General features: G+C 40.7%; 1 protein-coding gene across 3 annotated transcripts in view; it reads left to right on the top strand.

The window, feature by feature from the left end:
- NELL1 (neural EGFL like 1) overlaps positions 1 to 26,375 on the top strand; it is a 264,862-nt gene that overhangs the window by 14,732 nt on the left and 223,755 nt on the right. For all 3 annotated transcript variants that reach the window (XM_050335664.1, XM_050335663.1, XM_050335665.1), the window contains exons 3-4: positions 9,036 to 9,186; positions 23,001 to 23,171. In XM_050335664.1, the coding sequence (XP_050191621.1) occupies positions 9,036 to 9,186; positions 23,001 to 23,171 (322 nt within the window). The remainder of the gene's footprint in view (positions 1 to 9,035; positions 9,187 to 23,000; positions 23,172 to 26,375) is intronic.

Here is a 26,375-nt window from a genome sequence, read left to right as displayed (position 1 = left end):
CATGTACTGCACTTATCCCAGGTCTTCCTTTTAAGGGAGTCTGCTGACAAGTTGTGGTAGGGAAGTGGGCAAAGCAATTGAGGTTTCCTTCCCTGGGATCAACTATGAAGGCAGAAAAAAAAATAATTTCTCTTTAATAATACTTTTGCCCACATATTTAAGTCATGCCCTCTCCTTTAACTTGTTTTCTCTGATGCTGGCACTGCTTTTAATGGTTTTTTTTGATGTCTTGGGAGTACCAGTTTCCAGATGGGATGTTCTGCCCTTCTAGCCTCGTGCCATCCCAATCGCTTCAAAATGCAATCATTTAAAAAACAAAACAAAAAAAAGTAAACATTATTGCTGGTGTTACAGCTAACAGCAAGAAATGCAAAAAGGTGGGGACACACACATACACACATGTGGCATTTCTATTTAAATAAAAGCTTATTTTTCAGAAACAAAGGCTTATGGAGAAAAAGGGAGCTCTTAGTACCCGAAGCACGTTTGCTGTTACGGATGAACCCACAGCAATGGATGCTATCAAAGTTGTCATATTTTATTCATGAGTTGTGGGATGCTTGGGTGAAATAAGAAAAGCAATGCTCCAAATCATAATTATGGTGTAAAAAGATAAAACAGTTATTATTGTGACATTTAAAAAAAAAAATAAAATTCTTAAGTATCTCAAATAATTAATATGAAACTTGTGGAGGGTGACGAATGTTAGCTGTATTTATGGGTCTTTGTTGGGGGGCTGTTGTGAAACACTTCAGCAACAACATTTATACTTATTTTGGGAGAAAATATAAATGTGTGCTCATGTGGGTTCCAAGAAACAAAGACAACTGGAATATTGAATATAAACATAAAGAGGTTGACAGCAGAAATTATACTTCAATAGAGAAGGGCTCTGACAAATGTATTATGCCTCATGCTATTATCATGCAGTTAATAAATAAAACAGACACCCAGGATTTAATTTGCTTTAGCAATAACATGGAAGTGATTTTTCTCCTCAGGGAAAGAAAACAGAAGGGAGAATTAGTTCATGAAACACGTATTGTTTAATGCTTATATAAATCACATATAGAGAATTAAAAAAAAAATTTTAGTAATGCATGAACTAAATGCTTTAAAAGTAATTAAAAAATTATTTAGACTGTCAAGTCATTGGGAGTTTTTGAACCAAGAGAGCACTTCAGCATATGCTTACTTTGGACTTTATGGATAATTTTCTTGCCTTTAGTTGGATTATTCGTGTGATACAATGACTGGAAATTAAAACCTTTGTGTAGGTGTAGCCAGCTCTGTGAGCTGCATTAGGCATAGTAACCTCTCTCTGCAAGTGAAGAAAGTGAGGCAAAGGTTTCTGCTTTGCTGAAACTTTCCTGTTAATGAATTATTTAAATAGTATTTTGATTTACACACTCAAGAATCCAGGTTTTCACCAGGGAGGCAGATTCTGATTTCTGTGTCCTTGCTGAAGCTGGACTGGGAATCTCAACAGAGTCAAAGTAACTTAGGAATTCAGCTTCTTCTCCTGCTTCAGTGGGATCTGGTACCCAAAACATCTTTGAAATGGGTTACTTGTTGACTCTATCTGTCATAGTCATGTTGAGCTTAGGATTCCTACAGCACTTCAGAAGTACTTGTGATTAATATTTATTTTTTTAATACTGTTACCATAAGGTATGAGCAGTATTTATTATTACCTGGAAGAAGGAAGAGTGCTAAATGAGAAATCAGAATCATTATATATTGCCTAAACCCATAAATGGGTCAGTCTCCCTGCATGCTCCGTTGAAAAAGCTTATATTTTATTTCTAGGTTACAAACAGTCTTAGAGTTATAGCGGGAGGGGGCAAGTCCAAACCTACAATTAGTGGCAGAATGTAGCCTCTCTGTCTGATTTTTGGTTCTAGGTAACCTTCTGCTACCATCCTAAGTCCCCTTTAAACAAACGCAGCTCAAGAACGTGTTTTGTCAAGCTCAGTATATATTATCATGTTTTAAAAGTGATTCTTAGGAGTGCTTTTTCCCAGTGTTGTGTACGTTGCCACTGGCCCTGTTCAAAGCGTTGCTGGCGCAGTCCGTGTTCCTTGTGTTAAAATGTTTTTATTTTCCAAATCTGTAAACAGCAACCTTTTTATAGACACAGTGATGTGATACCTTATCTAATGTAGGTAAACAGTGGGAAAGATGATATAATCAGTGACTCCTGAACTAATTAACTAACAACACATGTAATTTGATTAACTCACATGATTTAAGAGCAGATTATGTGCTTTTAGTGATAGTGAACTTCTGGAGCATTTCAACGAAGCATTTAATTTAAGGGATCAACCGCTTGTAAATAGTCTTGATTTCAGCGTGAATCCCTTGAGGAAACAACAGAGCCTCCTTGAGAAGACGAGCTCAGCCGCCACTTAAAATATTTGGGAAAAGTTCAAGTGGCTTCCTTCAGTAACAGGTGATGTGCAGCCTCAGCAAGGCAATCACTGTTGATCTCACCAGGAAGGCTGTTCCAAAGCCACTGCAGTTTTTCTGATTTTGCTCCGTAATGGCCAAATGGTTTGGTGGCAGAGTCAGTCTGTGTGCTGTGCACGCACCTGGGGCTGCTGCTCATCCTTCTGCTGCTGGAGGGGTCACCCCAGCACTCTGGAAAACACAGGGAAGGGCCCTGGAGGCAGGAAACCCATGCGAATTTTTTCGTTATAGGGCTTTCTGCCACCTTGGTTTCTCTGCCACTTCAGGCAACTTCTGCTGGCTGGAGAAGCAGAGGTGGCCTCCTTCTCTCTTGGCATGTATTCATTTCCAAGTCTTGTGCTGTGTCTGCTGCTCTGTTTGTTCCAGAGTTCTCAGTTTCCAGAATTCAGTTTGAAATGCTGATAAAACAAACAAGGGACTTTGACGCTCTGACAACTACTTAATTAGCATGAGTGTGGTCACTCTAGCTGGTGCTCAAGTCAAGCCAATTTTCAAGAAGCGAAGAGCCTGACATTAGCTAAATTATTGGTTGAGGAGGAACTGTGATTTGATAAGTATTCTGTGTGATTTCTTTAGTGGCTCAAAGTTCTCCTGCCCCTGGTATCTGGAGTTTTAGGACTGGGTTTGCAATAGCTTCCTGAAAGGATTAATATATATATATATAAATAAATATATGGATATATAATATTTTAAATGCTAGATGAATTTTGTTGGGAGAGACCTATTTGTAAACTAGTTTCCAAACATTTATATCAAAATGACAGGAATATATGAGCATGTACAGCCAGGGTGGTTTTGCATCATGCAAAAGGAGAGTTTTCCCACTGTCTTCCCACCTTCTGTAGTGGAACTGCCTTTGCTGTATAGTCATGGGAACTTACCTTTGTGACATTAGCTGTTCACCCTGGTAATTGCTCCATCCTCTAATTTAATGAAAACCCATTAAACCGAAACAATAATTAAAATGAGACATCATCTCCGTAGGAGGCTTGCATATTAAAATCACCAAGCATTTCACTGCAGACGGATCTTAGTGTTGAGAAACAGTGTTTGGAGAAACATGTAAAAAGTGATTTACTACGAATAATCATAATTTAGAAAGCTGTGCTGTTGAACATGATTTCCTACTGTTTATTACTGACTCTGAGTGGATCTAGCAAGGCAAAAACATTTACAATGTCTTTTCGTGCCGGTGGGAATACACAGAAGCAGAGATGTGCTGGAGAGAAAACCTTTTTGGTCCTCCCTGGTGGCACAGTTTTTAAGAGAAGGGTGAGGTGTTTTTTGACCCCTCTCTCTGGGTTGCTGGCAGGGAGGACAGGTGGTCCTGGTCCCCATTGTTCCAGTGCAGAGAGCAGCACAGTGCCAGCTCAGCACCTTCACATAAATTTGCATTTATTTACCCTCGGCAGAACCCCCTCAGCTTGCTAAAACCCATCCTGGTGTGGAAGCAGTGTAGGCAAGTGGGTCTCTGCAGCACAGTGGGCTGTCTCAAGCCTCAGTGCTGATTGAGCTCCCAAAGTGCTCTGAGGGATATTCATGGCTCTGTGCCCGTTCCTGGGACAGGAACATGTTGCAGAGTCTATTATTTTGTTTGCATATAAAGAGAAATTTATGTGAATTTTATCCCCACAGCTTAAAATAAAGAACTGGTGGTGTCTGCAGGTCACTACATTTTGCCCTTGCTAGGTGGGGAGGGACACTGAAGCATTTCCCTGCCTGGCAGTGGAAGGATTCTTTCTGGAGAAGATCCCCATTGTTAGTGTTAGCATCCTTTTGGGGACTTCTGGATCTGTTTGTGACTTGTGTGGACTGAGGAGTGCTCTTAGAAGAGAAGGAAAGAAGTGGGAGTGGGCTCCCATCACCAGTAGTGTTTTGGGCTGTGTTTTTTTTTTTTATTTTTAACCAGTTCTGATGATGATGTTTTGTGGGGCCAATGTGCAGAAAAGGAGTCAATGCACTGCATCCCACTTGAACTCAGAGGCTGTGAGGAAGCACCTCCCTGCAGTGAAACAAGAAGGTTTTTGTGATGCTGTTGTGTGTCAGGAACTGTCTACACTGAGAGTTGCTAGTTTTGGATCCTCCTCCTGATCTTGGTTTCGTTTTTGAAAAGCTGATGACTTGAAAAAAAGTGGGGCTCTGGGATGACTTTTTTGTTTGTTTGTTTTGATTTTTAAGTATGGATTTTGGTGTTATTGGATTTTGCCCATAACAAGGTAAAAACCAATATGCTCTAATATTCAGTTCTTTAATTGCTGTAGCTTAAATCCAGATTCTCTGTTGTTGCAGAGTTAATTTCTACTTGCTTGTCCAGAGTGACTGTTCAAAGGCTCTCCTGAAAGCATGTTGAAGCAAATAGCTTTAAAATGATTGAAGTTACCAATAAAGCAATGTGTTCTCTGCCAAAGGAAGTAAAAAGTATTCAGGCAGGCTAGTGAATGATAAAAATGTATCTGTAGCTTTAGAAAATGAGTTGATTCAGAACCAAATTATAGTATTTTTCCTTTAATGGGGGTATCTACTATAGAAAAATTATTTCCTGGGTGGATTGGGATTCAGCTTTCAACAACTGGTGCACATTTTTCATTGCTTAAAATTCCAGCACAAATGGTCATGTATTTCCCTTTGCACCATCGTTGTCCAAGTAAGTTTGGCAAGACCTTTGCCTTCTTTGCTTTTCTTTCTCCAGCTCATTTTGGCCTGCTTCTGGGTGGTGGCACTTTTCTGACACTGTTTCTAACAGAGTTGTCTCCCAACTTCTCCCATTTTCTTATTTGGGGCCTCCAGAGTGTTCTGGGTTACAAATTGGAAAAGCCTGAGGTTCTTCATCTTCCTGGAGGTTTTTAAGATGAAACTGGATGTGGCATCAGTGCCATGGGCTGGGAACCATAGCGGGGGAGGTTGGATCAAGGGTTGGCCTTGATGATCTCTGAGGTCTTTTCCAATCTGGTTGATTCTATTCTGTGATTCTATGCAGCTTAAACAAAAGATATTCAAATTAAGCAACAAATATGCTCCCTCTGACATAGGTGTGTCTTGTGCTTTTCTGTTTTGCTGAAGGTAGAAAGTTGCCTTTACTTGATGCTCTGAGATGATTTGTGTCTCTTGGACTTCCAAATAACTGAGTATGCTTCCTTTCTTTCCTTGTTTAATTTTAGAAACACCCGGGTATGTCTTAAAAAACTCTCCAGACAGTCAGTATTTCAAATTAGGAAAATATAATCACATGGAAGGACATATGAAAGTCATATCTGTGTTTATTTATTTTGCTGAGATTGCATTATCATTCAAGCATGAAGCGATGTTTCAGTGAAGATTGCTGTATAAACCTATATTGTTCTATATTATGTAGGAAATACGACATTTCATTACAAGCAGACAGTTATTTTTATCGAGAGCATAAAAAGTATTTTGCCTTTCAGGCACCTGTGGTGAGGGGGTGTATGTATTCTCAATTTTTCTTTCTTTCTTTCTTTTTTTTTTTTTTTTTTGCTGGAGTGTGAAAATCAACCTGAAAATAGAAAGCTCTTATTCTAAATGGATCATACTCCCAGTCCATTTGTATGATATTTTCTGCAGAAATCAAGCAAAACACGGAGAGATGATGTTCCCAGGGACCGTGTGGTGCGAGGAGGGGGCACTGCCAGAGGGGTGCAGTGGGGAGGGGATGTCCCCTGGGGACAGGAGCTGTGTTGGGTGGGTCATGTCCTCAGCTGGCCTCTCGAGCAGTGGTGCTTTCCCAGCGTTTGGATCCCAGCTTGGAAGCCCCAGTTTTGTGCTCAGCACCCCTGTCATGTGCCCTCTACTATCTTCTCCCCCAACCTTGGTGGGCTTCCCAGCCTACAAATCCAGTTGCAGGCTCTTGGGTTCCATTTGCCATCTTGCCACGGGCGGGAAAGTTCCCTCGAGGTTATTGACGGTGGGTTTTGAAAAGCGGCCTTTCCGTGGACACTTTTCCTATCTGCAAGTGAATTTTTCACCTGGCTGGCAGGAGGGGGATGTTCCAAGCTGCTGGTAACGAGTGCAACTACTCAAAAATAAACAGCAATAAACTTCCAAGCATGTTAATTTCCAAAAGCCTGGTTATATAACTTCCCCTGTGCCAATTACACCAGCACAGTGTTGCAAAGCAGTATATGAATTGTGAGTGTTGTCCAGTAGTTTGAGCCCCACACTCTGGACTCTCAGAACTTTGGATTTTACTGGTTTTAATCAACAGAGAAGCAATATCAGTGTTGCATGTGGTTTTGGTGTACCTGTGACTGTGAATGGCACAGTATTTCAAAGTATGCTTCCAGCTGAAGTAGGCACTGTGTTGATTAACCACTCCTGATTCTGACCAAGGAGCCCCTATATTTATGTATAAAATTTGATAAATGTAGAAATAAAATTTATGTAAGTTTGATATTTGTATAAAATGCGATGGATAGATGGTGGGATGTGGCTTTATATCTGGGCCTTCCTATGATGAGGGAATGTTGTACTTTGCAGGGCTTGACTGAAGTTTTAACATGTGTGTTCCACTGACAGCACTGCCTGTCCTTTCATGTGAAAGAACTTTTGAAAGCTTAGTTAAGTCAAATTTTATTTCTGGTAACTGTGACAACTTTAAGGAAAACAAAAAAAAGTCAGCTGTGAAGGTTTTTAACCTTCACACAGTGATAATTATCTTCATCTGTCAAGTCTTGGACATTTTATCTGAGTCTTACTTGTGGCTTGGAACTTAGTACCAGAGCATTGTCTGTCTCTGTAGATAGCAAACTGGATATTGGTGGATTTATGGGTGTATGGGATACATAGTCGTGTGTCTCCTGTATCAGCTTTGTGAAAGGAAACTACACAGTATTTATGACCAGTAATAACACCTGCTAGGTGAAGATAATGATACAGATAACGAAATCTAATAGATAAAAGACAAAACCTGTGCTGGATTGTTTATTCTTCCGTTCTACTATATGATGGCAGGGGAAACAATTTCTGTTCTTTGAGGCTTTACCCTCTGCTATGATAAAAGCGGTGTTGGACAGATAAATAGTTTGTTGCAGTAAAGTGGGCTCTATATTTATTTATCAGGGTAATTTGAGCCCCTGGGAAAGATTTTTAAATGATGACTAAGTGATTTTTGATGTCTTATCTGCAGTGTTTTTCAGGGATGAGCCTTTCAGAGTGCAGGCATGTTATGGATTCTGAGTGTGTAAACTCATTTGGAGGGTCTTAAGCTGCACAGGAAAAATCGAGACACCCAATTACAAAACATGCTTGAATACTTTTTCCTTGGAGTTTGGTTTCAGTCCATGGCATTCCTTCAGTAGTTGTGTGTCTGAGGTTTTAGGTTGTTTTCCAAGCCAGCCTTTCCTCTTTCTCTCTGCAAAGCCTCATTTAATGACACAATGGGGTCTTTTTTAGTTTGTCTGGTTTTTTTTCCTTTTTTTTTTTTTTTCCTTGCAGTAAAATTCTGAATTGTAAATCTCATCACTCCTTTGTGTGTTACATCATGCTTGCTGGGCTGTACTCTCAGGATTCAGCAGAGTTGATTTTTTTTTTTTTTTTTTGCCAGCTGAGAATTTTTACTGGTGTGGTTTTTTTTTTTTTGGCTTCAAAGTAAACCTTTGGAAAGGTTTACTTCTACTTTTTACTTTTCCTTAAAAGGTTTTACTTTTATGGGGTTCCTAATTGGCTGTGACATCCAGAAACCGCAAGAGGCTCAGGTCTTACAAACGTGTGACAAAGGCCCAGCACGAGAGAGAGAGACGTGGCCAGCGGTGGGAAGGTGATTTGCCCTGACTTCTCCCTTTTTGTTGTTAATTGTCTGTGGTAGTGATGATGTGTGGTGAATGAAACCATGAGGTAAAAATCAGTGCAGAGGAGAAGACGATGCATTTGAACCTTTGATCAAATATGAGAAGGCAAAGATGCTGCTTGGACACGAGCAGGATTAGCCAGACTGAAACGTTTCTGGATCTGCCTGGTCAGGCTGTGGTTTAATAAATATTGTATGAGCTGTCACACTTTGCTTGTTTAAACTGAGAAATCCCTGGAACAGCAGTGGATTGCAAGCGTGTCTTGTATTTATTTCTCAGGCAGGAGCGCAGCCGTAGAGCATTATTAGCAATAATACATCTCTGCCTTACACTGTGCAAGGACAGGTTCCCTGTGATGTATGATGGAGAGGTGGAAATGGAGCCAGTGGTAAAAACTGAAATTGGAGCTTGGTGAATTGTGCTGGGAGAGGCAGCGCCCGAGATTTCTCAGAATTTAGGAGCCTATTTATCTGCCTGCAGCACAACTTATTTACAGCAACTTAATCTGCTCGCAGCAGACACAAATGGCTCAGCATCCCGTCAAAAAATCCATCAGAAAATCAGTAGCTGACCAGTTGTGAACTTGTCCAAGTGACAAGTGGGCATGCTGACAGAGATGGCATTCGGGTTTTTTCATGGAAAAAGTGCAGTGGTGGGAGCGTGGTAGATGACTCTCAAAAATGAAAAAATATTGTTGTGAAAATGAAAAACGTAATCTACATCTTTCTGACTTGGCTTTTTTTTTTTTTAAACTAAAATTCTTAGATGTAGAAAGAGAAATCCACGCAGCACCCCACGTGAGTGAGAAGTTAATTCAGCTCTTCCGGAATAAAAGTGAGTTCACGTTTCTGGCCACTCTTCAGCAAAAGGCATCGACTTCTGGAGTTATCCTGTCCATCCGAGAGTTAGAGCACAGGTAAGGGGAAATTGTTTCTCTCCTGTAGCAACATAAAAGATCCTGAGCACTCTGGTCTGTTTGGGCAGTGTGTTGAGATGGTGGATGTAAAATCTGACGTGTAAGTTAGAGCATTTCTTCAGCGTTTGCAATGTGCTACTTTTTTCCAGTTTTTTGTTTGTTTTGTTTTGTTTGTTATAGGAGGAACTCATTATTTATGTATCCTGGCCTGTAAAATAACTTTTAAGCAGAAAGATCAAAGCCAATGTAGTATGGATGGTTTGGAAGTTACAAACCTTGTAATGCAATTTTCCTGACTAGTTTTATCGTATGTGCTTTGGAGTTTGCTTTTTCATAAAAGTTAAACTTGCATGTGTTTCTTGCTTCACTATGTTTTATAACACTGTGAAAGAATATGTCTTCTTGGAGATTCAGCAGTTAAGCTATCAAGCAATTAAGCTACTCGTGCTTCCCTATGATACTGTGTACGTTTTCTTCCCAACATAATACATTATATTCCTATTTCATGTATGCCTTTTTTTCCCTTTTTTTTTTCCTGGTTGTCAGTGTAGGAGATAAAAAAGAGGTCTGTGATTAATTGTTATAGTGGCAGATATCTGTTTGTTTAAAAAAAAAAACAAACACAAAAGAGTACACTTGGTGTTATGGTCCATAATACAATTCCAATGATGTTTTGATGTTTCAAAGTGTGTGTTGCATCAAATAGCCTCCTACTTGTAACTTTGTGAATGCTCTTTGAATAATATCTTAGGTCTTGAAGGACCTTTGTGTTTAGCCTGACACATAAAAGACTAGTTCTAGTCTTTTCTGTTGTAATACAAGTAATAGGACATTCTTTGGCTGCTCCCATTTCAAGTATAATGCCAGTCGTTCTGCAGCACTTCTTTTATGAAAAAGAAAATAATCCTATTGGTATTTGTCTTGAACATGTACATGATACTCAACTCTTAGCCCAAATTCTTACCTTCTTTTGAGAAAGTATATGAAGGAGAAGGCAGTGGGTTCATTATGACCAAATGATGGCTTTTGGCAGTGCAACAGCAGAGATATCCAGACAAGGATGGTTAAGGGGAGGACTCTGCTGTTTCCCTATTCTATCATCATACTTTTCTGTCACCTCTACTTGCTTATTGGTCTTTATTTTACTTTATTCCTTCTCGCATTTTTCAGGCCATGGTCTCAGTCTAGAAGAATATCATTTTATGTTACAGAGGGATACCTCCCTCCATCACTTTGTGTTTTCCTTCTCTTGCTCTGTCATTCCTTTTGCCCTTAGTTTTCAATTCCTCCAAGCTATTCCAGGCCATTGTAGCTCTCTGAAGTCATGGTTAACAGGATCAGTTTGCCACGTTAAGGGTTTGTTTGTTTGTTTATTTATTTATTTATTTGAGAAACAGGATGTTGAGCACAGCAATAGAACGGACAAACAGTCACATGCCTGCACTTCGCAAACTCCAAGGTCAAACCAGTCAGGCAGTGATGATTATACAAAGCAAGGCACATGGATTTTTAGATATGGCATCTACTGAATGCAGCAACTCAAGTCCTCTATCTTGACAGGCAGAGGCTTGTAGAGAGATGTGCTATGCAGGAGTAATCTTGGTTGAACAAAATACACTGCTGTCACCCTCTCTGGCACTGAGGTTATCTGTAATATTTAAAATTATGACATCTGCTTAAAAATATATGCAGTTGAAGGATTGTGTGCTGGTCTCAGTTAAACCTTTGTAACTCTCTGTAGTAATTGGGGAATTTTGTCTGTGTAGTTTAAAGTAAGAGTCAAAACAGGCATGCCCAGTGTTGCTCATGACTGCTGTTACTTTGAGTGTCTGGATACTGCAATTATCCTTTTTTTGGACTCATTGTGTATCACTTGAAGTCATTGTTTCTCAGGTTGTTACTCAGACCTTGGTAAAGGCAGTGCTTTCAAACCATTAGGTTTATGATGGCAGGAATTAATTTAAGTGGATGACAATGGAGAAAATATTTTTCAGCATAGGAGAGGAGAAGAGAACAAAGATTTGGGGCACTGCTGAAGAGGACCCTGCTTACATTAGAGCTTTCAGCTTGGTATTTTGTGGTGTTTTGTGCTCAAGTCAGTCTGTAGGTTTGCATGTGAACTGAAATGGGTGCAGACCCTTGTCACAGGGAAGCCTTTTGTAAACTGTTGCTCCTACAAAACTTCTGATAATTATCATGGTTCTGTTCTGGTGATGTCCTCTTTTTTTTGGTCAAGCTTTTTCCAACTTGCCCTGTGTCTATGAAAATGCGAAGAGAATAACAAGGAGCATCTTTAGGTTTGATCATGATTATGGGAACAAGTATAAGGGTACCTTTATTACTTAACCAGTGTTGGTTTTGGCTACGGAAAAACCAATAACTCTTCTCAATTTCTTCTCTTTGCACAAAGTAGGAGACATTATATATAGTTAAGGGCATAATGTTTAACTTATCTACAAAAATGGCCAAGTTAAAAAGTTTAAGGCTTCAGGTCAACAACACCTGAATAAAGGAAGCTGTGTTAGCTGTTGCTACCAGAGTTCATATCTCTAGGGGATATGAACTTGTCTTTTTTTGATTGTGCAGAGATTTAATAGATAAGAAATAGGTGTTATTCCAGGCAATGAGAAGGTGTGTGTGTATATGTAGACATACACACATTGTGTATAGGTTCAAAGTTACATCTGGAGGCATAACAGCATGGGTATTTACCTCACAGCAAAATGTCTTTTGATGTAGTGGAGGTGATGGTCTCCATAGAATTCCGTAGAATGCTTGGTTTAAATATCACTTCTCTAGTAAGTTTTAGCAGGATTTTATTTTCTAGTGGAATGGAACTCTTAAACTGAAGATATTAAAACACGATTAATACAATTTTTCTTGAAGTCGGTGATTTAGATATGCTAGTTTGTTTAATTCTAAAGGGATATTTCACAGCAATTAGAGATTTGTTGTTAATTTTTATCATCATTTGATGGCCAGGAATTATACTACGATGATGGCAAATGCATCTTTGTTAATATTTTGTTGAGTCAGTTTAATAATGATAAAGACTTTGTTTTCATGATTCAAATGTATTAAAATACAGCTTGGAAAATAGAAAGCTTAATTAACACAGATAAAGTCTAATTGAAGAGTCTGATAACTTGTGCAGATTGTGCACATAGTTATCTGGAATACAGTGGTAAATTAGAAGATTATATTTTTGTTCCTAAATTATAGACAATGAAATGTAATATAGGATGGACAAACACATTGCTTGGGGATGCAGAAGGTGGAAACTATTTCTCTTGATTGGAGAATTACGCTAGCTGATTCTTCCTAGAGGAGCTTTCTGAGCTGTTTTGCTCACAACCTTTGACTCTTCAGAGCACCAAAACACTTGGAAAAGGCCATCAAGATATTTAAAATCCTACGTAGTAAATCCTTATTTCAAAAGTGATTTAATACAGTTTCATCTGAAGTTCTCTGCCCGCTCCCTACCTGCTCTGGCCTTGCATGGTCCAGAGCCCAAGAACATAAATCAGATGGAGTCAGTATTGCCTTTCAGCTGTTTAATCCCTGGGTCTGAGATATATTGATGGCTCTTTTCCACCACTGGCCAAGATCAGTATCTGGAGAAGTATATCAAGGATGTTCAGGTACCCATGTGTTATCATTCTTTCTGAAGAGTGTTTAAAAACGTGAGATCCCACCATGACAGAACTGAGGAGCCAGTCACAAGATGAATTTTGTGAAGATTTTCTTAAAGGGAGCACTAAAACCTTAATTAATTAATTAATTTATTTATTTAATGTGCTTATAACCTGTGTCCAGGACCCGAACTTCAGAAACTTTATGCCACGCCAGATACTTTGGAAACCTGTTGGAAACCTGTAAGCTGATTGTACTGCTATGGTGAAATGGAGTTATGGAGTGGAAAATCTGACCCTCCACTACGTAGCAGCAAGCTGTGTTGATACAAATATTCAGGGGGAGGGCCTGATAAATGTGTCAGGCTCGTAGTGAAAGACTTTTATTCCTTGCAAGTCAGTTTTGGGTGGGGAGGGCAAACAGGCATCTTGCACACTGCTGAATAGTTCCCCCCAGGTGACACCATGAACGGCTTCTGAGAGTGCTGAGGAGTAGATAGAAAGCTGTATGTTCACAAATAACAGCTGGAAGGCTACCAGGCCATTATATGTTTAATTAAAAACACAAAGGGGTAATAAGCTGGTTAAATTAATCACTGAAACCTAACTGATGAAAGGAAGCCTATGAAAGTGACTTCTGACCCTACTTGTAAACCTGGAAAATTGGATTTACTCCCTGCTATCTTTTAGGTTATTCTCTGCAAGATGGGTCCATGTATATTGGATTCTGAGATGCCCAGTATTCAAAAAGGGAAGGAAAAACTCTGCAAATGTCTCCATTAACCTTTTTCTTTTAGGGTAAAGGGCACATCTTCATGAATATTTATGTGTAGAATTGCTAAACTGGAAAACTGTAAAGAGAATATAAAGATCCAGCCCTACTTCCATCCCGCTGAATGAGGTGATGGGAAATATGTGAGACATCCACACGCTTTTCTTTCCTTCTCAAAGGTCTTTAGAGATGCAAATGCAGACAGAATTGTGCCCACCTGCTTCTGTGCTTGGGGTTAAAGTATGCGAAAGTGCAAAGTGAAGAAGAAGTGTTACATAAATCTTCCGCTGATTTAAGCATTGTGAAAGAGGAGCCGCTGCTTGAGGAGCTACCTTCCATCCTGTGGCTCCCTGCTGACAGCAGGTGTTTTATGTACACTAGGCTGACAATTGTTGTCTCTCTGAAGCATTAACATGCTGCTCATAACCAGCTGTTGAAGCACATTGATTGGGCCACGCTGGCAGTCGGAGAAGAGCGGCTGACAGTTTGAAACTCTTTAAAACCGAGTTTGGACAGTGCAGAAATGTTACGGTCAGCCAGCAGCAGGATGTGTGGCTCCCCCAGGAGCCTTCTCCAACATGCTGAGTTATTCTGTTTGGTTGTTTTATGACCCTCTGATACAGGCAAAGAACCAGGGTGTCTCAAGCTTACACTAAATGCAGCTCTCTGAAAACTGTCCGCTGAATTTGGGCTGCTCTTTAGGAGTGTAACCCTCCTAGTTAACAACGCAGTTAGGTGTTCACAGCACGGTATCAATGTTCATTTTGCTTGGTTGCCAAACAGGCTGGGTGATGTGCCTGGTGGTTTTTTTTTTTTTTTTTTTGGGCTTTTGTTTGCAGTTTTGTAAGGAAACCTTGAGTGTTTTCTCTGCCCCAGGCAGTGCCCTCGGAAAGGGAGGACGTGGCAGAGCCTGCCCTAATGACCGCTGGCTGCGGAAAGCTGCCAGTGCTGGGGGCAGCAGGGCAGGGAAAGGTGGAGGCTGCGTGAGGCTGAGGGCATCCAGAGGGAGCAGACACGTGGCAGGGCCTCGGGAGAGGGGGAAGGAAAAGATTTGTTTTCCGATAATCGAGGGGGAATGTGTGCGTTGTCTGCAAAATCGGGTTTGTTACCCGGTGTGCAACGAGCCAATAATCACACGCTCGAGAGAGACATTGATTATTTATTTCAGATTAGGGCAAGCCTCGAGTGCTCGATGGTTTCCCACAAGTCAAGCGCAGCAACAGGACTTTCCACACCGTTATTTATACACAGGAGGTCAGAGTTTGTAACTTTCCAGGCACAGCCCCTCTGTTATGATTGATTAGTAGTTTCCATACAAGTTATATCATCACAGCTAAATTCTATGCATGCCTAAGGGAAGGGGCTTCATCTGGGCAGGGGTCTTTTTGACCCATAGGTGTGATTTTTTTTTAATATTATAATGAAGATATTTCAGCTAAGGGACACATGGACCTTGAGTTTTTTACCAAGTTGGTAATGTGTACATAGACATACAAACCCATCTTTATTTACTACTTCTTTTTACCTAACAAGTTTCACGATTTTCTTGACCAAGGGATGCTGTTTGTTCCATTGATTTTGTCCTTTCTTGCTAATTAGGAAAGTCTTAATTAGCCAACTTAAAGCAGATAAAGACCATCCAGACCCAAGATGATTTTTGGCATTTTGCAGCACGTGCAATTTGCCATAATGCAAGAAATCACTGAAAAGCTGCTGAATCTGAGAGTGAGGCTGGAGGGAAGAACCTTTCTTCTAAGGACACAGCGATTATGGGGAATTTGTTTTCAAATACTGTGGTTTTACTCAGGTGGCAGACCTCATTAGTTTAAAAAGCTGTTATCCTCTTTTTTTTGGTCAAAATCCGGTATTTAGAGATTGTGGATTTGGGGATCCCCCGAGCTGAACTCTTGCTGCAGTGAAGAGCATGAGGGAGGGGGAGGGACTGGGCTTCAGCATACCCACAGTGATCCCTGAGCTAATGCCAGCTCCGAGTCCCAGGTTAGCCTTAAAAAATCGGCAGGCCCCGTTCAGAAAGTCCTCAGATAAAAATGCTGTGTGGATTGCAAATGGTCCGCTGGGGAAAACAAGTCTTTGGCCGAGGGCTGTGCATGGTGAGCCCTTCAAGGACAACTGCAGAGTGTTGTGGATTGTGTTCCTTGCTAGAGTGATAGCGTGAGTACCAGCTGACTTGGTAATGGAGTGGTGATATGTAAAGAAATGAGTATTTTCAGGCTACCTTTCAGTAAAGTTAGTGTTTAGTGGTTTGTGGTTTTTTTTAATTAAGAGATTTTGTTTGTTTGTTTGTTTTTGAGGTACAGTTAAGGAGTCATGACTTCACCTTACTTCAAATGATACTCTTCTCTGTCCTGCTGGCTGTGCTAGCTCTGAAGCTCGCTAAGATGCTGTACTATTTTTAGGTGCAGTGTGGTATTACCTGCTTGGTTTACTAGGAATAGGAGAGAGACCAGGGTTGTTTTTTTTTTTCAGACAGTAGGCAGGTTGCAGCCACAGTGAAGATAGGTTTTTAGACAAGTGAAATGGATACAGAAATGCTTAAGGTCAATCCTTGCAACACATGCCATGAAAATGAGTAGCTGCTTTGTACCGGCTCTGATTCCAGCTGTCTTTTAGCTGGCAGGCAGATGTTGGGGTTACTTTTTTCTTGATGTGATCAAAGAGGAAAGTAAATTTGTATTTGGATGACCTTTGCCTAGTTGCAGGTACACAAACAGATCATAAATGCTTAATGCCTTGCAGCTTGCATGCCCTGTTGCCGTGTAGGAGATGTGTAGAACAAAAGACAATGTCAATAAATATTCTATACTAATAGAAGATGTCAGCGTGGGTGTGTTTATTGCTAAATGTTTCAAGCTAGGCTGGTATAACATGATTCCTGTTGCCCTCAGAGTGGCCTGAATGGAAAAATAAAGTAATTTAATTGATCAAATTTAGTTCCTCTTGCTTGAAAGGATGCGAATGTTTGAAAGCATCCTATCTAGGTAGCCCAAACAGAGTGAAGCTGTGGTTTGAAAGAGTTTGGTGTTACATTTTGGCTATGTTGGATTTACTTGGATAGAAGGAATTGTTTTGGAATAGAACAAGTGATGATAGTCTTTGTGCAATATATGGGACTCAGCTTCTGCTTCTTCTCTTGTAGAAAGTTAAATCTGATTTTTTAGCAAGATACCTTCATTGTTACAGGTGATCCTTCTACTCTCGACACCTTTTGTGCTACCTGATGTCAGTCTGGTTTAGCTGGTGAGCTCTGATGGTATCAGGAGATAATCTCTGCCTCAGCAGCACATCTTTAATGCTGCACAAGTGAAGATTTGCCACGCGTGGGTTTGCTGTGCAGCCTCTCAGTCTGTCTGTATTTAAACTAGCTGTAAAAAGTAGCTTTGGATGGTTTGTAAGCATGCATGTTAAGAGAACTTTCCTGTCCTACCACCCAGGAGCCACTCTGGAGGCTGCAGTGGCATCATCTGAGACTTTCACTGTTGGGACCAAACCCCCTTCACAGGGGGTGGCTCCAGTGAGCTGATGGGTGCTCTGCTTGACTCCTTACACACATCACACTCACACAAGGCTTCCTTCCCTACCAGCTCGACCTCAGGTTTGTCAAAGCAGCGTCTCAGACATCTGACCCTTAAAATAATGTAATTCTGCTGCAGCAACAGAACAGAGGATCGAGCTGGGTTCCTCCGAGGAGAGACCCCGAACAGAGGAAAGGCTAGGGGGGGTTTATACCCTCACAGTCCAAGTGTGTGAAAGGGGCCATCAGCTCCTGCTGTGGCTCTGAGTGTCTGGTCACCTGGCTGGTGCCACAGGTCCCCGTGCCCTTTGCTGTGTGGAGAGTTGGCGATTCATGGGATCTTGCCCTGTCACTTTACAGCAAGTAGGGTACAGGAACAGTGCCTGTGGAAGAGACTGAAATATTTGCCTTGACAGCTGTAACCTGTTCTAGTTTTGCATCCACTCAGAGCTGTGGTGACAACTGCAAAGTGAGTGTTTCCTTTTTGTTTGAAGAGGTGCATCTTTTGGTTTCAGCGGCGCTGCTTTTTTTCCTACTGTGCCTTTATTGATGGGGGCAGTGACCTTGGGTGGATCCCTGCCAGCTTTTCCTGCAACGTTGTGCCCAGTGCCTGCTCTTGGCCCGACTTGCTTTCCTCTGAGGACTGTTAAAACAAGATCTCCGTTACTTTTATGTGGCTGCCCAGGCTGAGCCACTTGGCAGCACAGCCAAAATAGTGCACAGAGGCTCAGCTGGTGGTAAGGAACAGCGAAAGGCCAGAAGTGTAATGATCTGTGATTCATCACAGAATCTCTGTAGACTGAAAATCCTGAAATCCGTGTGATAACGGATGCAAATTCGTTGCCTGTCTCTAAATACATCAAGAAGTGTTTCCACAAAGATGCTAAAGCAGAGTCTTGCCTGAAGCCATTTCTGTCATTAAACATCATTAAATGGCACAGTGCTGTTGTGAGTTGAAAAAGCTATGTGCACAAACAGACTCTGATTTGTGCAGAAGCTTCCTGAACTTCCAGCTGATTACATCAAATGGACTAATCTCCGGACTTTCCTTGCATTTGCTTTGTTATTAAAAAAAAAAAAAAAAAGAAAGAAACTGTGCATTGACTGGACTCACAGAATTTTCCAGAAGCTTCTATTCAGTACCAACCTGATTCTTATTATGGCAGTGATTTTTTTTCTCCCCCCAGCATTTGGGAGACCCGACACCGAAGTGCTGCTGCAGCACGTGCAAGGGGAATGGTGCCTCCACCCTTGAACTCCCGTGGTTTTGTGACCTTCTCCCACGCAAAGTTAAGCAGATGCACAATGTTTTGACTAGATGGCAACCCCAAGTTTGTACATATTTGCAGGGATGCCATCTGTGCCTGCTGCTTTGCCCTGGGACATCTGTTCAGTAGCTCCGAGAGCATCTGCTCTAAGTGCTGGTGCTGTTCCTCGAAAGAGGCTGTGGGGCTTCATTTGGCACTTGATCAGGGATGACGGAAGTTGTAAAGTCGGAGTGATAACTCTGCTTTATTTATGTTTGAGTGTGATAAGCCTGGAAGATTGCCAGAATCGGATGCAAAAAGTAGTTTTGTGTTAGTTCTCAGAGCTCTTATTGCAGCCTTTAATCTGCATTGTGCTTACCTGAGGATGTGCTGCCGGATTCGTTGGCGGGTATTTTAGTGTTTTGTGAGAGGTGCTGGGTTTGTAAAGATCAGGATGTTGAGTGCTGCATACACTAAGGATCTTCTGGAGGACACCTGTCCCACAGCTCTTCCTGGGGTCCTGTAGTTGTCCTTCCTTTGGCCACTTGCACAACCTGACAGCAGTAAAATCCTTGTGGTGTTTACCCCAGGAGGAGATCACTTCTGTGGGGGGGAGATGATGAGTGGGTAAATATGTTTCTTTAATGCAGATGGTGGATTAAGCCAACTCACCTTATACAAATACTTTTCTGCTTCAGATGTCTTACATGTTCTTATTTACTGTTGATAGTGGCTTTTCCAGTTTTTTGGTCATTACATCCACAGCAGGTGTTTTTCAGCTGAAAGTATATTTTAGGAACCTTGCTTGCCTGATCTGGGAGTGAAGTGAGGGATCAAATGCACAGTTAAATATTCACTGTGGCGGAGACTAAAAGAAAGGGGGAAGGAAAAAAAAATGCTTAAACATAACTGAGTCACGCTTTATCCTCTCCTATCAATATTTTCGTGTGAGTTACACAAGGGTTACAAAAACTGTAGGAATTTCAAAGCATCTCGAGTTGGTTGTGGAATAATACTGTCCTTCTGTAAAGCATGTTGCCTTAAAATATCCCAACTTTTTTTTTCTTGATGTGCATAAAATCAGCCTGAATTTAGCAGCATATTTTTCTCTTCTACGTTGGGATTTGAATGAGGGTCTGTGGACAGACCTATAAAAAGCATCTGAATTCTATAACTGTGCAAAAGAAGCCGGCAGTAAATTACATGCTTAGCAAATAGGGAAGTTCTACTAGTGGGAGGATTTCAGCCAAGGTCATATTGTATTGCTGTTCCATAAACAGCAAGCTTTCTTAATGCACGTGTTTCTGAGAATTTCATCTGTCAAAATACATGCTAGCTTTTGATCATGCCCTTTTTTTTAAAAAGAATAAAAATTGTTATTGAGAAATGGTGAATAAAACAAGAAACCGTCGCTTGGTGCTAAGAAGCTACCAAGCAGATTAATATCTTGCAGCTTTCTTTCTTGAAAGAGGAAGAGGAGGGTAGCAGAGGGCTAATTGTAGGACAAGCTGACAGACTTCATGCAGAAGCAGAGATAGTTGTAATACTCAGGGATCTCTCTTGGCCTTTTGATTCTTGTGGCAGCATTGGAAGTTCACACATGTCTGCTCATGACACATTCAGTCAGAGGGTCCCAGATTCTGTTCTATTCCTCTGTTTTCTTTTAGTTCCTCACAAAAAAAGGTTGCAAAGTACCTACAAAATGCTGGTTAGAGACCAGTTCATTGTCCTGCCTCTTGTACGGTGACTTCTATTCATTTCCCCCCTCCCCAGTTTTACCTGTTGTTTTATAGTAGATAAAAACTTGTGCAGTGGCATTTCAAGTCAAGGATCAGATGGATATATAAAAAAACCCAATCCATTTATTTTCTCTGACTTTACTATAATTATTTTCTCGCAGATTGATGATTTCTTGCCTGAGTTTTGTTTTTTCACTTGTTTTTCTTCCATTCCACAATTTGCAAATTAGAACTTGGACACAGAGTTCTAACTTCCAAGAGTGAATGGCCTTTGTGTCATTGCTTTTGAAGAGGCTTTCTTTCCCTCAGAGCCTGGTGGGAGGAGGAAAGAAAAGATGATGTTTGCTACTGAGAAAAGCTGTTTGCACGTGACTTCTATTTTGGTGGAGGAAAGACAACTACATCTCCCGAACTGCGAACATCGTGAAGTGTGTGTGTGTAATCAAGGTCTCCATTGTGCATTTTAAAAAAGAAAAATCAACTGCTGTTGGGATTTTGTGGACTGCTGTTTGTCTGCTTGTGGTTTGCACCCGCTGAAGGGTGGTGAGACATAGGTGCAGAATTTGTCTGCTGTCATTGTCCTTTCCCGCCACTGAAGAGGTAAAACGTGGTGTTTTGTACAGGGCACCAGCTATCACAGTAAATTCTAACCAGTCATTTCTGTGTTATATAAATTAGTCAGGAGACTGACAACAAGTCCAGTGCCTAAGCAACAAGCTGTTTTCAATCCTGAATTAACTATTGACACTGAAGCTTGTCAGATGAGGAGCTGTTGTTGCCTTGCAATTCCCTGTGCTGTACAAATAATAGAGCGCAGATGTGATTAGGTGCGGTATCTGACTGACCTTTCCAGGGTGGGACTGTTGCTTTTACATTAGCAAACAAGTCACTGTGAGGTGAGTGATTAGCTCTGTGGCTACTGGAGATTGTGAAGGATGGCCACAGGAAGCAATCTGCTTCCTGTGACAGGAGCTCATCTTCTTTTTGGGCTCTTAAGCTTCTGTGAGCAACTATATAAATATATCTATGTATATATATTTATGCAAATACTTTGTGTATGAGAGAGATACTAGAATGTTATGTAGCTCTCCCTCATTTTTTTCCCCAAGTTTTCTGTCTTCCTTTTGTGCTTTGACAGCAGATGGCAAGTACAAATTGTTTAAGTATGACATCACTGACAGTGCTTGCCCTGGTGCTTTTCTGAATGCCAGCAGCAGTATCTTCTGACCTGTCACTGAGCATCAGAATAGAATAATAAAAAAATGTTCTCCAGATTTCTTGTGAACATAATTTAGGTATTTTAACGGGCAATGACTGTAGTTAATCAACGTTCTGCTCTACTCTTTAGAGTAAATTCCTGTTTATCTGCCTTCCTTGTGCCATGATGTGCATGAAACAGGCCAGTTCCTTCCACAGCACCAGCCTTCCTGATTTTTTTTTTCCAGCTCTGTGCTGCGTGTATTTTATTTGTACCTGTGCCTGCTGTGTTTTTATTCAGGTTTTTATTGGTTTTGCCTTTACCTCCTGGTGTTTTTTTCCTTTGCCATTTGAGTTTTTTCATTCAGGTGACCTGATAGTGCTCATATGTTGCATGAAAAACACGATGACAAGGCGCTGGCAGGACTGAGTTTCGCTTTTGGTGAAGGCTTAGTGTCTCTGTGCTCCCCTTCCCCACCTGTTGGGATCTTCTGCACATGTTTCCAGCTAGTGTGTTATCTCATGAGTAAGTTCCTCCCAAAGAGCTCCTGTTTTTCAGTTCTAAAAAGCCTTAGCTTCGCTGGTAAGGTCTAATCCTGAAGAAGAGCACAGACCCCCTGTAACTCTTTTGCACACAGGTCTGTTGGGGTCTGGGTGCTGCCAAGCAGCCTGAAAAAGGCTTGTGGGGAAAATGAAAATCAGCAATTGGATAGTTGTTGTTTTGTGTTGCGTTTACTTTTTGAAAGTGGGTTCTTCCATAACTGTAATTTTTTTTCCTCCCTACCACAAACTAACACCTGTCTTTCAACTGCTGTGTTAAATTGGTGTTGCCCAGCAGGGAAATCATGACACTGTGGAGGGAGGAGCTATCTGGACAATCTTAACATCTTCACTTGCTTGTAGAGTTATTTCTACTATAAATGGAAGTCCACCCTCTTTCTGTGTCCAGAGCTTCATTTTAGCAGGAAAAAGATTTGATATGCTGTAAATACTCAGTGAGGTCCAGGAGAAACCTTCACTATTTACACGGTCAGTGTGCCCTGGAAAGGCTAAATTCATCCTAGAAAAAGAATTGGCTCCCCTCACCTCTGTGTGAAGCCAGTTTGTCAGCTGTCCTTGAGTGTGACAACTGTCTGAAGGTTTTGGCTGTTGGATTGTTTATGCCAAGTGTTGAGATGCCTAATCCAGCCAGGAGGTTCTGCTGTTCCACTGTAAAGCCGAATGATCATGGCAGTAACAATAAAAGTAAAATTTAATGATTACCTGGTGATTTCTTAACTTAATGGCTTTTTGTTTGTTTGTTGTAGTGATATGTACAGTTCTTTATTTTTCAATTTCCTACAAATCTTGCACTCATGTAAAATATTTTTGTAAATAAAAGAGTAAGGCGTGGTTTCTTGTAGTTGAACCTGTTCTGTGGGTGAAAAGAGGACTTCAGTTTCCTGGGCTAACAAATGGTGCTTTGAAAATGAGCTGTTTTCATGTAATTGCTTGTTTTGTGCTGCTCTGAATGTATAGTCTTGTCTCTCTACCTCTTTAAGAAAAATCAATTAGTAGCTAATCCATGCTGAGTAACCTCTTTATATTGTGTGGGTTTTGCGTAAAGGTGAATTAAGAAGAAAAGGACAGAAACAGTGATTATGTATATATATATTTATATAAAGCAACTGATTCTTCTTCATGTTTTAAATGCAGCTATTTCGAACTGGAGAGCAGTGGCCTGAGGGATGAGATCAGGTACCACTACAGGTTTAATGGGAAGTCAAGAACAGAGGTGTTCCCGTACCGCCTGGCAGATGGACAGTGGCATAAGATTGCTGTGTCACTTAGTGCATCCCATCTTCTGCTCCACGTGGACTGCAACAAGTAAGAAAACATGTCCAGTGACTTATATTTCTTTAAAAAATAATCTCTACTTACACGCAGGAATAAAATTGGAAAAGGAGATTTTTTGGTTTTTTTTTAATGTCTAATTCAAAAAGCACACTCAACTTACGCCGTGGGATAAGAAAACAAAGCATTAAAATGGAACAATCCATTGTGATTATGAACAAATGTGGGAAAGGTTGATTGCTGACTGGGGAGTATTAAATGCATCTCTGTAGTTTAGGCACTGGCTGATGTTACGTTTGCCTGTGATTGCGTTTAAGTGTGATGGATTGGCGTGTGGTGAACTGCTCCCCTCAGCATACCTGAGAACCTGAAGAATAGATAGATGCATCAGAGGCATTTTAATTTCATTTTACATAATCAGACAAGCACTTTTTACTGATTTTTTTTTTTTTTTTTCTATCTGCTGCCTCACTTGGAAACTTCTGAGAGACCTGGAAGATTCTTTTTCCATGTCTGGAACCAGTGCTTTTTATTTTCTGAGGGGTATCCTGTCTGTCATTGCACTTTTCCCTTAAAAGATGGGAAGAACTGTGAGATGGCATATTGCCAAGACTTCAAGGAATGAAAAACAGCAAACCCAGCATCTCTTCTCCCTAGAATCCATCTTGCCTTTGGACTTGGTCTCACAATCTATTGTAGACTTCAGACTTAGTGGTTGATGAGCAGAGAGCTTGAAACTGGGACTTTCAAAATGGTCTTTCTTTAGGAATGAGGAAAACAAACCATTACTTTTGTGTCTTATTGCACTGAAAATAATTTAAAAAATATCCTTTGCATTTCAGTGAGGGAATCAGCATGTGCATTTTGGAATAGGGGCACTTAAATGGGCAGGCTGATGGTAGCAGATATATTTTTTTTCTGAAGCCTTCATTTTGTTCAGACAGGCAGAATAAAGTTGGATGAGTATTACAGGAGTAGGCGGTTATTGGAACATTTGAAAAAGTTTAGATTTTGACCGAAGTAATTATGAGATACTGTTCTGAGAAGAATGTTACAACCATTTTCTGCATCTTCATTAACTACTGGGAAATCTAATCTGAAGGAATGTTGCATATTGGATGCTTTCATTTGGACCTTAGAAGCAATTAAGTGCTTAGAGTAATTTTAATTTCATTGAGGCATGAAATCTACAATTTGTAAAGATTGTCCTCATTTCAGTAATTTGATTTATTTCTCTTACCCTTGCTTATTTATTTCTTATAGTATTTCTTTGCTTACAACTTTATGGTTTTTTGTTAGTTTATGGATATACTGGGTTTTGGGACAGGCTTTTCATTATCTACTATGATATGGTTTTTTATTTTTTTCCTTAATTTTTTTTTAATTTTATGAACAGCAGATGTGTTTTAGGGAGACCCTTTTTAACAGGCTGTGTAGCTGGCTGCTTTCTTGATCAGAAAGTGGAAAAAAAGACAACACAAAGCAACTGCCTGGTGCAGAATTCTGTCCAGGGACAAGAGGACTGCACAGAGTCATGGTTGTGACACGATTTTCTTTACAGCAACAGGCAGAAATAGATAAATACAATCATGGAATGAGCTGTGCTGTCATGTGAGGTGACAAATATGTATAGCCACGTCTGTCAGGGGCTGATCCATCCAACAGTGTCCCTTAAGGTGGTACATCTCAAAGTTGCTCCCAGCATAAATCCATACCTAAAATATCTCTATTTGGCTGTGCATTTGTGGTATTTTATGACAACTCCTGTGGAAAAGTAATGGGAATAGCTCTGAAAGCATGACTTGAGGGCAGATCATAGTAGAAGTTTAAATGAGAGGGAAAAAAAGGAGGAAGTCTTTAAGTTCCTGACTCAGCTGTAGCATCACTGTTCAGTTAATTAGAGAGTTTAGTGAAAGTTGGTGTTAGTTTCCTTTATTAAATCTTAACCCTTTGTATCTTTGCGCTCAGAAGGGGGTCAACATCTTGTTCATCTTGGCACTAGCACTTCCTGATGACGCCGCAATAAATGTCAGAGCTGTGAAAAAGAGGAGCAAGCCACTGAGGGCTGCTTCTGAGCACTGCTGAAAACCCTGAGCCTGCTTCACCTCAGTGCTAGGAAAGCTGCCACTGAAAGTATGCACAGAATTGAGTGCTGAGAGCTGGGGACTCCACATGTAAATGTCACCATTTTAGGCTGGTGTGGTGTCAGTGGCCCTGGGCAGAGTTCAGGATGCCTTGTGAGAAGTGATGCTTCCATCTCCTGCAGAGATTGGGTGTCATCAGAACAGGAATTTAGCTTGGTGTGTACCTGTCTAGTTAAAGAAGTTCTCTGCTTTTTGTTTACTGTTCTTTCCCCTGTAATAAATAAAAACAAAGCAAAAAGGAAAAAAATTAACCAACAAAATCAATCCCTTAGATTTCTACTGCATTTCCCTAAGGGATTTGCAACGTTGCTTCCTTACAGATATGCCTGAATTTGTATAAATGCATTACTCCTTTTGTTTAGGGCTTGGGTAATAGGTTATATATTTGGAAGGCTGTTGTGAGCGAGTCATTTGTGTGAATGCAGTGTTAGTAAAGTTAAGCTCTATGTGAGAGTGCATTGAAAGTGTTTGCATTGGGAAAAAATATTCAGCCACAACCTAGTTTTGCTACAGGATTTGTATTGTGATACTGAAAGCTGGTCTCTGGCCTCCAAAAACTGCAGTAGATCAGAAAGCACTGGAGATGAAGCTTTGAATATGTAAACAGATAGTCAAATCTGCTTTTACTCTTCACAGCCTTATTGCCCACATTACTGTGATTTGTCAAATTGCTTTGACATTTGGTACTTGATTATCTTTTGGATTGAATTCAAAGTCAACTTTGTTTTTCAGACCTGGATAGGTTAGGGCAAAGTACTTGAGAACTGGCAAAAGCCTGCAGTGCTTTTAAGCATCATCTTTAAAACAGTGTAATTGCCTCTGTTCTAATGAGATATAATACCGTGGGGGAAGCATCTGTATCAAAGGGGTGTATTTGCCCGAGTGCATGTCCTCTTGAAATCGGCTCCTGCTGCATCTTACTTGCTCCTTCAAGAGCAGGGAGTGAGAATTGTAGCTGAGTTTGATGTTACAGCTGACACAGAAATCACAGAATTATATTTTGGGCTGGAAGGGACTTTGAAGACCATCTAGTTTTACCACCCCTGCCAGGGGCAGGGACACCTTCCACTAGACCAGGTTACTCCAAGGCCCA

Source organism: Myiozetetes cayanensis, unplaced genomic scaffold, assembly GCF_022539395.1.
Source record: "Myiozetetes cayanensis isolate MyiCay16 unplaced genomic scaffold, myiCay2020 scf6-25, whole genome shotgun sequence".
In the NCBI taxonomy this organism is placed as follows: Eukaryota; Metazoa; Chordata; class Aves; order Passeriformes; family Tyrannidae; genus Myiozetetes; species Myiozetetes cayanensis.
This window is presented reverse-complemented; position numbering and strand designations above follow the sequence as displayed.